This window comes from Zerene cesonia, chromosome Z, assembly GCF_012273895.1.
Source record: "Zerene cesonia ecotype Mississippi chromosome Z, Zerene_cesonia_1.1, whole genome shotgun sequence".
Taxonomy (NCBI): domain Eukaryota; kingdom Metazoa; phylum Arthropoda; class Insecta; order Lepidoptera; family Pieridae; genus Zerene; species Zerene cesonia.
Window position 1 is genome coordinate 4880261 of NC_052122.1, and position 15767 is coordinate 4896027.

Consider the following 15767-nt stretch of genomic DNA (forward strand, 5'->3'; position numbering starts at 1 on the left):
CTATTCATGTATCCGATTTGTTTGGCATCAGAAAAAAAATAAAGTGACACGTCCACCCACCCTGTCAAACTTCCACGGTTTTACGGATGCTGCATGACAAATTTTCATGTTTTAACTATTAAAAATGGTAAGGAAGTGTTTATATTAAAGAAAATGTTTTAAATAAATAGCGAATGTAATTTTTTAAGTGATGATAAAATTTCAGCCACGTAGATAGTGATTTGTTGGAGTATGTCATCACTTGCATGTCGGCTTCCAGTGATTGTAACAAATTATATCTGTGTAATTGTTGTGTTGGAAGGTGATTTAATTCTTTATATTATTATGTTTCTGAAGCCGTTGCGCTTGGATATCAAGAGGAAGCTGACAGCGAGGTCTGATCGCGTCAAGTGTGTGGATCAGCATCCGACGGAACCCTGGCTTCTGTGCTCACTGCACAGCGGCGACGTCAACATATGGAACTATGAAACTCATACGCAAATCAAAAGATTCGAGGTAAATATACTTTGATAAATTTTATGCCTCCTTTATATAAAACTAGATTGATTGTGTCATTCACTAACAGTTAGCAATCAATGACGAAATTACACTGTAATGACAGACCACTAGATATTTACCATACCTAGTTTCAATAATAATAGTTAATCATTAAATGTACATTTTCAAAATTAAGAATACAAAAATAAAAATAATGAGCATTTTGAGATCATGAACAGACTATTACATGACTTAGACAGCTATGTAGCATTTTTATATATAAAGTTGTGTTGTATAGTTTATGTCAATAGTTATTTATAAGCAAGAGTGTACAATTTTATATTCTAATTCAAGAAAAATGTGTGTGTAATCACTTAACATCTTACAGTCCTATAAGACATTGTGATTAATATAATGTGTTCATGGAAACTTAATGATTAATACTTAGTTTTTTTTTTTCAACATGAAATATAATCAAATGTTTTACTTCATTCAGAATCTCAAGCAAACATTCAACAATATCATATTAGTGAACTAGATAATTAATATATTGTTTCCATCCTTATCTTAGCTATATCAGTTTGTCATATCACTCTGTCGTCTTTTATGTTATGTTTGGTTTAAGTAGGTTTTACATTTGTTTGTGGTCAGTTAAACTGTGTAGATATTTATAAATGAGCGCTTATAAGTAAGGAAATTTAGCTAGGTAATAAGTACAATTATTGGCACAGTGAGCTGACTTCTACAAAAAACTGATGCTTGTTTTATTTTATGAATTTAGTAACATTTAAAATGGCTGATTGTCAAAATTCAGACATAATAATATATATGATGCATTAAGTTTAAAAATCAATGATTATAATCATAAAAAGTTCATTATACACATTTCTATGAAAAGTCATTACCTATTGATAATTTTAGACACTTGAGCATATTAAATGGCATTATATTGTTATTATTAGTATATAATAATAAGCAGACTTACATATATACATAAATAGATAGCTAAATTTCATTATCTTTGCCATAGTTGAAAATTAAAACACGAGCAAATAATATTATTAATTAAACACGGCATCAATTCGAATTTTTAAAACCAACAATATCAAAAGTAAAAAGATTTCATGAGTACCCATCATTGTGTTATCAAACAAAATAAAGTATTTTGTTTTGTTCAATGTAATACACACCCAATAAGTGTATGTGTATTTCTTATTCCATTAAATTTGCATTTTTTAATGTTAACTTGATAACTGACACAAAATATTGAGTAAATAAATCCATGACATATAAATTATTGGAGATCTAGAACCGAATCCTAAGTTTTTCACCAATTTGTGCATTTTTGCTAAAGCTGCCAAAGAAGGATGATATTTGTTTTACACATATACAAGTTTTGATAGTGTGGGAATTTGTATATTCTACTAAGTAATTGTATTGCTAAGTCAAAGGTTGGGGTTTTGACAACAATAGCACTGTCTACCCTATTTGGTTTTATCCGAACATGTTAAATGAGTTTAATAGTCTGCTGTTTTCAACTGAACAACCTTAAATATTTATAATTCCTAAAATAGAGAAACTGAGAGAATATTTCCATTAACTTTTTACGTAATACATAGTGGTCATAAGTGACTTTTATATTGTTTACAATCATCAAAAGCTGTTCGTCCAACTTGCATCATAGATTTGCACTTTTGCATAACTTAGAAAAAAAATTATCTTCATACCATAATTATGGGTAGGGTTACAATTGTATAATTAACCTTGCTGTGAAAATCAAACCACAAACATTCATATGTTTAATTTGTTCACATATACAATTATGTTTCCTCTTCTTAATAGTCTTATATATGGATATTATGTCAGTCCGGTTTCAGCCATTGCATTATAAAAAAACACACAGCGAAATGTACATAGTGAAATAATTTTTGAAATAGGAAACGATAAAAGAAACTTTTCAGTTTTGTATTATAAGTATATATATAAATAAAACAAAATTTGATTAATTATACTGTTAATTAAAACCCAAGAACAATCAAATTATTATTTTTTTATTATTTATGTGTATCAAACAAACAGAATCAGTAGCAGTTTCTATTATAATTTATGGTGTATTTGATAATCAGGTATGCGACCTACCAGTGAGGGCCGCCAAGTTCGTGCCCAGGAAGAATTGGTTTACTACAGGCTCAGATGATATGCAAATACGAGTGTTCAACTACAACACCCTGGAGAGAGTGCATGCTTTCGAGGCACACTCGGACTATGTTAGATGCATCGTCATACATCCTACACAGCCCTATATTCTAACCAGCAGTGGTAAGTCACACTTGAAATGTTTATTATTTGTTGGCCTGTATAATTTGAGTGTAAGACTATTATTTTTTATGTTTTCATTGAGTCTCATTCCCTTATATTTCCATGTATATATATCTCTTATATTTACACAAAAGCTGTATATAATTAAGTGTCATTATGCTATAGATAATTTAAGAATGTGCATACTCTTTTTAGTATGTCTATAACTTACTATATAGAAAAATAATGATGTTTCATATATGTCATACTTTCCCACATATGTGATATTCTTCTGAAGAAAATTCCCATGGGAATGAAATCTTAGCAGCAAAAGGTAGCCTTTTTAGGCCTCTTAACTATCTCCAAATACATACATCATATCCTCAAATCGCTCCAAACACACTTTCACATCTATAATCATAGTGGAATTAATATATTCACCTCCTATAAATGCAGTGAATAAAAATTACAATTTGATTATACATTAACTTATTGTCCAAATTTTGAGGTAAACAAGTGAGCCTTAACTCCTTTAACTCCCAGTTTGGGCAAATAATTTTCAAGGTTTACATTATTTTATTTAGATGATCTTCTAATCAAGCTGTGGAACTGGGACCGCAACTGGGCCTGCCAGCAGGTGTTCGAGGGCCACACCCACTATGTGATGCAGATTGTCATCAACCCAAAGGATAACAACACATTTGCGAGTGCCAGTCTCGATACTACAGTTAAGGTAATTTATTGATAGATATAGTGGACAATTTTACAAATTGAATGAAAGTTTTGGTATGACAATACATTCAGATTTATGATGATGTGTATAAATGTCTCAAAATGCATTATATTTTTACTTTTGATTAAATCTGTACCTTCCATATCATTATATTTATCACTATTAGATCTTACTAGAAACACTTTGAAAATAAACAATTAAATAAGATTTGGAATAATACACACAAACCCAATAATTTTAATATACCTCTATTATATATACCTCTTCATTGTGTCCAAAAATATTATTACTCTTACATCACTTGATTGTTACCCAGGTATGGCAATTGGGAGCCTCCATATCAAACTTCACGCTAGAGGGGCACGAGAAGGGTGTGAACTGCGTAGACTACTATCACGGGGGAGACAAACCATACTTGATCAGTGGGGCTGACGACCGCCTCGTCAAGATATGGGACTATCAAAACAAGACCTGCGTACAGACTTTAGAAGGTAATTTTTTGTATAGAAAATAGTTGTTTATGCATTAAATTACGATATTATAACAGTTACTAACGTAACTGATAAGTTGACAAGTTGACTCGTTGGGTTTAATCAGCTTTTCGCCAGACACATTAGGTTTAAATTCATTTGGATATTACTTATAATTGTAATTTTACCATGTTCAGAAGCACCTTGATCATCATTTGGTCCTTTATCAAATTTATTTATTTATATCCTCCATTGCCAACAATATCTGTTATAGTTTCTTTTAATTGTGGAACATAATACATATTATACTATATGTAACTTATATACAATTGTTCAGGTCACGCGCAGAACGTGTCAGCGGTGTCGTTCCACCCGGAGTTGCCCATACTACTCACCGGCTCTGAAGATGGCACGGTTCGCATTTGGCACGCTGGCACTTACCGGCTCGAGTTCTCGCTCAACTATGGCTTTGAAAGAGTCTGGACTATATCATCGTTGCACGGCTCGAATAATGTCGCTATCGGGTATGTATGGGTTATATATATTTTTAATGTTTATTCATTTGATAAAAATAGGAGAATTGGACAAGTTTTAAGGTCTCTTTGTACCTATCGCTGTTAGTAATGATTGTTGCTTTAAAATGTGTATTTATTCCAATATACATGTATTGTATATATGTAATTATTTTCTACAAAATGGGCCACCGATATGCTTGGGGGCAGAAACCACTCCTGATTCTCAAATGGGACAAAATTATAACAATTTCTTATCAAACACAAAAAGTGTAACAGTTAAATTGAAAACCTCCTTCGTTTTCGGAAAGTTCTGTTAATAGATATTCAAAATAATGAATTTATAACTAACATTTAAATTTTCCAGATATGACGAGGGAGCCATCATGATCAAAGTGGGCAGAGAGGAGCCGGCCATATCTATGGATGTTAACGGTGGAAAGATCATTTGGGCTAAACATTCCGAGATGCAACAAGTCAACCTGAAAGCCCTGCCTGAAGGTAAGCAGAATTCATTTAATTCTAACCTGTATATCACAATGAGCACATGTATTTTTCAAATTTATTAAAAAATATATATTTTTCATGTTCAAATTCTATAAGGTAGTAAACATTGAATATGTATTTTATTTTAGTTTAATTCAATCATCAGCCCTTTTTTCTCCAACTGGACAAGGATCGTAGCATATATCTAACATCGCAGTACTCAAATCAAAACATTCAATAATTAAATATGATCTATTAATTACACAGGCACGGAAATAAAGGACGGCGAGCGGGTGCCAGTGGTCGCAAAGGACATGGGCTCCTGCGAGATCTACCCGCAGACCATCGCTCACAATCCCAACGGGAGGTTCGTAGTGGTGTGCGGCGACGGTGAATACATCATATACACGGCCATGGCGCTGAGGAACAAGGCGTTCGGCACTGCGCAGGAGTTTGTGTGGGCGTTCGACAGCTCGGAGTACGCGACTCTGGAGAATTCCAGCACCATCCGCGTGTTCAAGAACTTTAAGGAGCGCAAGAGCTTCAAGCCCGAGTATGGGGCGCAAGGTGAGGCATTTGTTGGGAAGTGGTCCCTATGTATCCATGTTCTTATTTACGCTTAGATCTTTAAAACTACGCAACGGATTTGATGGGGTTTTTTTTTTAATAGATAGAGTGATTCAAGAGGAACGTTTATGTGTATAGTAACATCTATTAAACGACTCCGAGTAGAACGCGTGTGAAGCCGCAGGCAAAAGCTTGTTGGGAATAAAAATGCCTTCATTTTCATGGAAATTTAATTACATAAACTTCTAAGTTTTTTCATGTTAAAATTTTGATTTGAGAGTTATACGCAACTCACATTGCCTCTTCGAAATATTTTATAAGCCAAGCGAGCGAACACGCGGGCGGAATGCTGGTAGAGAATAAAAAGTTTTTTTTTTCGTATCATTGTTGCAGTATAAGAGAATATACAGAGATTACCAGTACCTAAAACCCAAATTATGTAGAAGCAATAATAAAATTAATTAAACATTTCAGGTATATTCGGCGGATTCATGTTGGGGGTGAAGTCTATCAGTGGCATGGCATTCTCGTTCTACGATTGGGAGCGGCTCGAACTTATTAGAAGGTATATATTTTTTATTGTACCATTTCCAGCGTGGTATATATAGGTACTCAGAACATACATACATTGTATCAAGTGTCACATATTACTTTGTTTATAGCAATAGTTTTATCTTTACTAAGATTTAAAATGCGATTGTTTTTTATGTTGATTGTTTGTTTTTCTGTCACGTCGTAACATAGCGAATTTATATATTTTTTTGGGTCTGACGAGTGACGTAAGCTAATTTTATACCGCAGTGAAACATGGTAATTTCCTTTGACCGCGAGCGAAGCCGCAGGCGGAAAGCTAGTTATCGTGTACATGTGTCTTTTAAGATAAGCCCGTGTATTTTGCGATTGCTATGACATGCTGTTAGATAATTATCAATTACGTTAATGTTTTTGGTCAACATGCGTGCGGCGGCTTTTTTGATGTGACTATCCGTTTGAAAATTTTCACAACGGTTATGCAAGGCACTGCTGAAGTAGGTCTCTAGTATGTTTAGCGATGACCTTGAAATCACTTTATTATAAATTTATTATATGGTTGCATTTATTGTTTTGTATTTGACAATTAATTTATAATGTGTGTATAATGTATAAAAATGTGTGTGTGTGTGTGTGCGTGTGTGTGTGTATATTGCACTGCAAATGATAAAAAGATTCTATGATGAATTTTTAATTTAAGTTAAACAATTTAGTAACTTAACTAATAACTGCATTGCAAATGTTATAATTTATTCATAATTTTGTCAAAACCACATGAATCAAGTTTGATTTATATCGTTTTTTTTATTTTATAAAAATCGGTCAGGCCGTTTATAGGAGTATATATATATATATATATATATATATTTATACAAACATAATCGAGCAATTTTTCATAAGTTGTTTTAAAGTTTAAAGTATTATATACAACGTCTTGGATGGATGTCGTTATGTAGTATTTTTGTCAATTTTTTTTTATGTCATCGTCGGCAATGGAGTTAGTGGGTCGTCTGTTGGTAAATGCTTATACGCCCATGAACATTTGGAGAGGCGTGGTGGTTAATATTTTTACATTTAAAGTCCTTTGTTTGAGGCAAGGCGTGTACAATGTAAAGAAATCTCTACAATATCATAAATGTGAATGTAACTCTGCCTGTTTGTTCATATCAACGCCTAAAGCACTGAATCGATTGAAATGAATTTTATTACGGTGATTGTTTGTAACCTGGATAGTGTTAATCCCGGAATTCCCACGGGAACTATGTGGTGTAAACCCCAGGATTCTTTATTTGTCTGTCTTTGAATTAATTTGCTACGCGAGAGAAGTCGCAGGCGGAAAGCTAGTAAAATAGAAATATTTATTGAACCCTCGATCCTTATATACTGATGAAATTAGATATTTCAAGAGCTATGCAATTGTATTAATTGTTTTATGTGTGCGATGTTGGTTGTGCAAGACTACGAAATATTTGACATCCGAATAAAATGCTGCCTTGCGAATATTTATTTTTCCACTCTAAGGAAAAATTACAGCAACGCGAATACATATATATTTACCTTATGTATTATTGTATATAATGCGCTCTCAGCGTCTCTATAGCGAGATTATATGCCTTGCAATACTAACTAAAATGATGAATAGAATCAATGGATTTCTTTATATATACATTTATTGTTGGGAAGCAGACGCCATAATCTTTGGAACTACTGGTTCGATATGGAAAGATGGCCAGGAGCTAGCGGCGAAAGCCAGTAAAGAAATACAACAGTAAAGAAATACAAAATAACTCTTTAAGTTAGAGATATGTACTTATGCAAGCTGCACCGGGGTACAGCTAGTGTTGCACGAAGAGTGAGAGAATTGTCTCAATAACTACTCAATTGTATTTTTTGTTGGCTTATGTTTTGTTACATAACGCAAAAATAAGTTATTTTTTCGAATTTGTAAAATATTGTCTCCATCAAAAAATGCTGTGCATAACGGATAGCAGTTAAATGAAGCTAAACGCTGGTTTCGATTCCGATCAATTTATTTTATTGTTTTAAATCTTCATTATGAATTACTTATTTAAATATCTCATATATTATGTGTGTAATTTTCGTGCTATCTATGCTTAAAAGCGAGGTATTATATAATAATTTATTAACTGGTTTTTGCGACAAATAATATTACGACGGTGAGAGCTGTTGCGAATGACCAATTGCAATTAGCTTCATATGATAAAATTATAGCGAGATAAGCCAAAAATAAATAAGTAACAAACCAGTATTTTAATGATAGGAATATAAAATACAAGCTATCATTTTCATAGGATTCGCACATTACAATGAAGACTACTTATAAAAATAATTATATAAGCGACTTATATTTATGAATACTTATATCTGTAACCTGTTCATAAAAATGCGAAATGAAATTAAAAACTATGCGAACTTATTTCACATGTCAATTTCACAAGAGATGTGATTTCCCCTAAACTTCCTATAAATTGGCATCTGATATCATGAACCAATGATTGCCACCAGGATAGAGATCCAGCCCCGTCACGTGTACTGGTCAGAGAACGGCAACCTCGTGTGCCTCGCCACCGACGAGTCGTACTACATACTGAGCTACAATGCAGCGGTCGTCAACCTTGCGAGGGAGACAAACACGAACATCACCGAGGACGGGGTTGAGGACGCCTTTGATGTGAGTTCTAGTATTGCTATTGTAGTTGCTAGGTGACGGATGAGAAGTTTTTATACATGAACATATGTATTGGAGTTCAACGCAGTGGTCGTCAACCTTGCGCAGCAGATTAACATGAAAATCATGGAGGGCGGGTTTGATAACATTCGATGTGAGTTCTAGTCATGTTGTAATAGTTGCAGAGAGATGGATAGTTGTTCCCAGCGTATTAAGTAACAATGCAGCGGTCGTCAACCTTGCAAAGGACACTTACACGAAAAAATCACCACCTGAGTGCTGTTTTTGAGTTTTGATATTTTACCGTCTAGGCGACGGGCGAGCTGTGCTTCAAAATAAATAAAAGTCTACGTTAATCGTAAATAAATTGATTTTCCTGTGTCATTAATGTAATAAATCCAAAAAAATCTCCACTTTTTCTTCGCAGGTGGTGGGCGAAGTGAGCGAGGTGGTCAAAACCGGGCTCTGGGTTGGCGACTGTTTCATCTACACTAACTCGTTGAACAGGATAAACTACTATGTCGGTGGCGAGATCGTCACCATATCGCATCTGGACCACACCATGTATATATTGGGATACGTGTCTAAAGAGAATAGGTGAGTGTTGAAAATGAATATTTGATTATGGGACGATTTTTCGATCCTTGCTTGAAATAGTATAATGAGAGTCTGTCACAATATCAATAAATGTAGTTATGGATAAATTTCAATATATTTTTAACATATAAATCACCTAAAAATTATCAGAATTAGACAAAATTTGAGTAGGACCAGGACAAAGGAGGCATCGTCCACCCAGTCAAAAGTTAACAAAACCCAAAAAAAAAGTACAATCGAATGATGATCCTACTCCTTTTTTGTAGTCGGTTGATATTAGTTTAGGGAACATCAAATATAGTTTTGCTCCGAAAACGACGAATGAGGAAAATAACAACTCGGGTACAAGTAAATTACTCGAGCATTAGAGCCCGATCAACATCGTCTAACTAACCTACACGACCCCTCTGATTAAATTATATTTTTAATTACTCATACAGCTATGAACGTTTTTAATATTGCCAAGTTATCATGTTAACTTGTTTGTTGACAAACATGACACAACGACAAATGGATTAAAATGCTTGCAATGCATAGGCAGTATCTCGTACTAAGCGATCCATTTGCGCATTTTAGTGCACTAGCTGCGCCCCGCGGTTTCACCCGCGTAAGTCCGTAACCCGTAGGTATATCGGGATAAAAAGTTGCCTATATGTTATTCCAGTTGTCCAACTGTCTACGTACCAAATTCATTGCAATCGGTTCAGTAGTTTTTACGTTAAAGAGCAACAAACACACACAAATCGTTACAAACTTTCGCATTTATAATATAGTAGGATTTATTGCGATTCCTATAGTAGGATTTATACTATCCTATAGTAGGATTTATTGCGATTCAGTCGCCATTGCTAAGTGTATCGGAGTAAATTATCGGAAGGAAGTCGGTGACATGCATTTTAATCATCATTATCATCACTATATATATTACGTTCCCACTGTAGAGCCTCTTATGAGGGTCCAGGGCTTGATCCACGATGCTGGCCAAGTGCGGGATGGTAGATGTCGCATGCCGTCGATCTTTCCATTGCCGACATTGGAAAATCAATTTATTTCTTGCACGTTCGCCCGGTCCCGAACTCCCCACTTTTTTTTGCTTTAAATCTGATTTCGGACTAATGCTGATAATCTTCGCATTCTAATACAAATCAGCAATTACTTCTAACCCTTCTATCTGTTCTATGTATATACCTTTACCTATACCTATATCTATACTTCCAGGCTATACGTAAACGACAAGGAGCTCAACATAGTGTCGTACTCGCTGCTCCTGCCGGTGCTCGTGTACCAGACGGCGGTGATGCGGCGCGACTTCGAGACGGCGGACCGCATCCTGCCGACCATACCTCAGGACCATCGCACCAGGGTCGCGCACTTCTTGGAGAAACAGGTGCGCTCTCGGGCTGGTTGACGACGTGAATGGGTGTCATGCACGGGCTAGGAAACTGGACTGGTGTGATAATTTAAACTATGCTCGGCTGCTTTATTTAGAATTAATGTTGTATACGTCAACCGCCAGGTAACATTTCCTACGAAACGGATATAAAACTTTCTCTTTTAAATCTTTTGAAATATTAGTATTAAACTTCATGATTAAGCATTTAATTACGTTTATGTCGTTATGTTAACTACTTATTTAAAAATAATTTATACATATTTTTGTTTTATTAACTGAACAAGCAAACTTGCACGCGGATAGCAAGCACCTAATGGAAAACAATGTTATAGATACTCTAGTTCTACAAAAACCATGTCCTCTAAAAAATAACATTTCTAAAGTTTTCAATCAACGTCGCAATTAATTATTTGCATACGAATTTCGAACTCAGGGCTTCAAGCAACAAGCGCTGGCGGTATCCACCGAACCGGAGCACAAATTCGAGCTGGCGCTGTCGCTGGGCGAGCTGCAGCGGGCCAAGCAACTCGCCGAGGAGGCCGCTATCGCAGAGGGGGCTCCCTCTGGCACCTCTGCCGCTAGGTAATGTACATAAGAGCGAATAGTTATATAATATATACCAATGTATTATAATAGACATTGGGTATAGTGTTAACTAGGTTTTGCCTGCCGGTTCGCACGCTTTAAATTCGGAGTTATTTAATAAACATTATTATACATATAAGCTTCCTCTTCAATCACTCTATCTATTGAAAAACCTATGAAAATCCGCAAGTTTTAAAGACTTAAGGATACATAGGGACAGACAGTGAAAGCGAATATGTAGTGATGTGTGGATGGATTGGACAGGACACATAAAATTGTTTCAGCGTTAGATAGTTCATTGATGTAAAGCTTAAGGCTATAATATCATCGTGTATGACGTGTGTGAAACCACGGGCCACAGCTAGTACATAATATTCGGTTAAAATAGAACATTTAAAGTTTTTAGTTTGATGTTGCAATACGGGATACGGACTAACGCGGGTGAAACCGCGGGGCGCAGCTAGTGTAATATAATGTTGATCATATTTAGTAAAAAAAAAACAAATGTTGGAATGAAAAATAATTGTATCTACCAGAGCTGTGGTGGGTGATCGGTACTGATCATCATATCGAACTTTAAAGCGAAAAGTAAAAAATTCGACGACTCCAGACATTATGGGCTCATAGGAGGTCCACGTCCCTGAGTACATAATATATATTATTATCTGATGATGATGATGATAATTTCCCATAGATGGTCCCGCCTGGGCGCGGCTGCCGCTGCGGCCGCTGACACCGAGCTGACGAAGGCCTGCTACCAGAACGCTAAGGACTACAGTGCACTGCTTCTGTTCGCTGTTAGCACGGGTAATTTATTTCATTTCTAATATCACACATGCGATCGTGTGTTTGTTTGTTTTGTTAGTCTTTCATTCGCGTCGCAACTGAGCGAATTTATGGTATGTTCTGTTTTGACTGGATCTATCTCATTCCCATTGGAATCGCCTTCGACCTTCCGAAAAGCAACTATTTATTGATCAATACGCTAGTTAGTCTACTGCTTCGAAAAAGAAGGATATTGTCATTTCTACTTGGACTTTTTGCTTGTGTATTAACTTTTGACTAGGTGAATCAATTTTGATGATTTTCGATGATTTGAAAGCTGATTCCCTCCCGTGTGGTCACCGTCAAATTTGCTCTAGTTCCGACAATTTGAGGGTTGCTTAAATTGTGTTAAAAATAATAATTACTTAGTATGAAGTAATGTTATTTTCATTTAATCACAAAGCGTATCACACATACTATAATTAATATAATTACGCAACAGCTTTTCAATAAATAATTGAAACAAAATTGTTTAAAATTATTTTGAAATTGTTGCAACAGTGTAGTGGTGGCTCAGTGGTGAGAACCTCGGACTTAAAAATCGATAAGTCGGGGTTCGACACCGGGCGAGCGTGCAGGAAATAAATTGATTTTTCAATTTATATGCACACGTGGATAACATCACCACTGCTTAAAACGGTGAAGGAAAACATCGTGAGGACACCGGCATGATGATGATGATGATGTTGCAACAGGTGACAAGGCGTTACTGGAGGACGTGGCCCGCATGTCGGCGGAGGAGGGCGAGGATAATATCGCGTTCGTCGCTCACTTCACGCTGAACGAGCTGGATGAGTGCTTGCAGCTGCTGATCAAGCGCAACAAGCTGCCCGAAGCCGCTTTCTTTGCCAGGTGTGTACTCATTGTATGTTGTGCTAGCTGACCGCCCCGGCTTCACCTGTGGTACATTTTTTTGCTTCATGTGCAAGCTGCGTTGTGCCTTAACGAAATAGTTAAGAAGGAATTCGCCGATGTGTCGAGCCATGACTTATTATCTCGACTTACATTATACAGCTGAAGAGATTGTTTGTTAGTCTATTTGTTTTTTCTGCATGTACGCTGACACTGTCAGGGTGGTCAATGTGGTGTCCAATGAAAATCAGTGGAGCGTCTAAGTTCCTTCAATGGGCTGAGACTCTCATACACTGAGTGGATCACCTTTTTATACTAGGTTTAGCTCTTTATTTTTATAGCTAATTATTCTTTTTTTTTTCTCATTAGCTAGTATAAATAAATGTATTCTCTTCCTTTCTATTTGGTTGACCGCGCTAATCTCAGGAACTATTGGGCCGATTTGAAAAAAATCGTATATGCATGTACAAATGACAGTGTAATGAATGGTTCGAGGTTTTTGCTTTGTCGTAACGACCTTGGACACTATAAAGACATTGTAAATTACAATTGCGTTTTATTATCTGTCTACAATGTTGCCGTACTAAAACGTGATAACTGCTGACACCTCGCATCCGTTACACTTCCACCAATTCGAAAAGCTAGTGCTTAACTAACTGCGCACCACACTAAGTGTGTTATGTGACGCAGGTCGTACATGCCGTCGAAAGTGAACGAGGTGGTGGTGCTGTGGCGCGAGTCGGTGAGCGCGACCAACAAGAAGTCGGGACAGTCGCTGGCCGACCCCATCAACTACGAGAACCTGTTCCCCGAATACATGGTAACAACATTGATGTATCTGTAATGCCCTTTAAGTCATTTAATTTAATACATATTAAAATATAAACTAGATATGTTCTCATTATAATTGGAATCTCGGAATCGTTTTCATGAAATTTAGTATATAGTTAATAACATAGTACCTGGATGACCGAGCTTTGCTCGGTATTTTTTTTTTTTGTTTTAACTTTAATTATTCGCCAAAAGAAAATATTAATAATAGATGTCAGGAAGAGTCATAATAAATTGGGACTACTCAAACGCCTCCTATTTGTTAAAAAAGTAAGTTTAAGTCGATAAAACACGAATATGACATTTTCTAAAAAAGATTCCTAGCTAGATCGATTTATCGCCCCCGAAACCCCCTATATACTAAATTTCATGTTAATCATTTTAGCCGATTCCGAGATTCCAATTATATATATATATATATATATATATATATATATATATATATACAAGAATACAAGAATTGCTCGTTTAAAGATATAAGATATACGTTACAAGTACTTTTATTACGTAATGTCTTAACGAAGGGTCATGTCGCGAGGTTTTTTAGTGTTAAGCCACAGTCTAAAATAACTTTTCGAACCATTAAGATGCCTTTTATAAGTAACTCGATCTCCTTAGTTCTTTTGATGCTACAATCAAACTAACGATATCTTACCTTTATATCGATAGCAATACTAAAAACATTTATATAATTCATCTATTCCTGAAAGAAAGAGATAGAAAACGATGTCTATAATTTGTCTACACTATGCTACCATCACCAGGAGTCCCTCGAGCTGGAGAGGTTCCAGCAGCAGGTCGGCTTCTCGCACCACGGCGAGCTGGCCAACCTGCCGGCGAACTGCAAGCTCAGCAACATCGAGCGCGACCTCGCCGCCGAGATGTCGCAGCTGCAGGAGCGCGGCCTCTACAAGCCCGCGCCGCCGGCGGACGTGTGAGCTGTTCTTCTATCTCGTTTTTGTGTGTCTGTCCTGTGGGTGTTTGGTGTGTCCGTTGAGGGTGCTTTTTCTTGGAACAAATTATTTTAGATCGTTTGGAAGTTGTGCAGTTTTTAAGTGATCCTGAGAGTGAGGCTTTTGAGTTATCTCAATTCGCGCTGCGGATGTTTTGCATTTTTGAAACGTCGTATGAGCCTCTTATTTTTTTTTCTATTATAATTTAAAGAAATAAAACTCTAACATGGATTTTTCGTAAATAGGACACGATCAGAAGCGGACGGTGAGAGCAATGAGGCGGCTGAGCCGAATGTGCTGAATCAAAAACGCAAAGAGTCGTTCGATATCATGGAGGAGATCGAGAGAGAGATAGACGACATCGTGTTAGACGATGTGGGCGATGAACCGGATAATTTGGTAAGTTACCAACAGGAACAAAATTGAGGTTAATGTTTTTCTACCTTCTGGTCTGCTTCCATACCCATTAATACAATGCGATGCGTTTGTGACATACAAAATGAGTGGGCTGCTTACTAATCTTCGCATAAATAGTTATCATAATAGATAGGATAATTGGTAAATAAATTCATAAGAAATAAGTTTTTTTCTTAAGTTCAAATACCAACAATATGTATTGTTTGTTTATTCATTAATTAGCACATACACAGTCCTGAGTTCGACTCCCGGTATGAAAAATATGCTTAATTTAAGTCAACAAAACTTAAGTGTGTTTTTAATTATTATAAGAAAAAAAAACTCATTTTTGAAGTCAGATCCTGCTTTGAAAGAAATTAGTACTCAATAATTTTTATTAACTCAATAATATAATTATTTTTCTTTTACAGGACTTATCGGACGATGCGGACTTAATTGAATAAACTATACCTAGTTAATGTAGAATTTTTATTTTATATAAATATTATTACGATCATAAAGTGTGTATTTCCTAAAGTGCTAATACAATTAAGATTATTATAGTATTATAC

The 15767-nt window shown here is 35.8% G+C and overlaps 1 protein-coding gene across 2 annotated transcripts; it reads left to right on the plus strand.

Moving 5' to 3' along the window:
* Positions 1–30: 30 nt before the first annotated feature.
* On the plus strand, positions 31–15767 carry LOC119835455 (coatomer subunit beta'). 2 transcript variants are annotated; one of them, XM_038360279.1, is made up of 19 exons: positions 31–127; positions 337–495; positions 2604–2796; positions 3360–3508; positions 3825–3999; positions 4316–4502; positions 4858–4991; positions 5244–5543; positions 6018–6108; positions 8601–8766; positions 9191–9360; positions 10579–10747; positions 11187–11335; positions 12033–12145; positions 12859–13015; positions 13706–13835; positions 14611–14780; positions 15045–15198; positions 15627–15767. In XM_038360279.1, exons 1-19 carry the CDS (start codon positions 125–127, stop codon positions 15657–15659), a joined length of 2802 nt encoding a protein of 933 aa, XP_038216207.1. In that variant the 5' UTR covers positions 31–124; the 3' UTR covers positions 15660–15767. The 2 variants fall into 2 exon arrangements, with proteins under 2 accessions (XP_038216207.1, XP_038216206.1); XM_038360278.1 differs by lacking the exon at positions 31–127 and having other exon boundaries at positions 325–495.

What these genes read in the sequence shown, in the direction of transcription:
- LOC119835455 (XM_038360278.1), top strand. Translation starts at nt 325, where the DNA reads ATGTTTCTGAAGCCGTTGCGCTTGGATATCAAGAGGAAGCTGACAGCG. An exon ending in GGGTTGAGGACGCCTTTGAT is followed by an intron (nt 8,767 to 9,190) that starts GTGAGTTCTAGT and finishes TTTTCTTCGCAG; the next exon opens with GTGGTGGGCGAAGTGAGCGA. An exon ending in CGCACTTCTTGGAGAAACAG is followed by an intron (nt 10,748 to 11,186) that starts GTGCGCTCTCGG and finishes TTTCGAACTCAG; the next exon opens with GGCTTCAAGCAACAAGCGCT.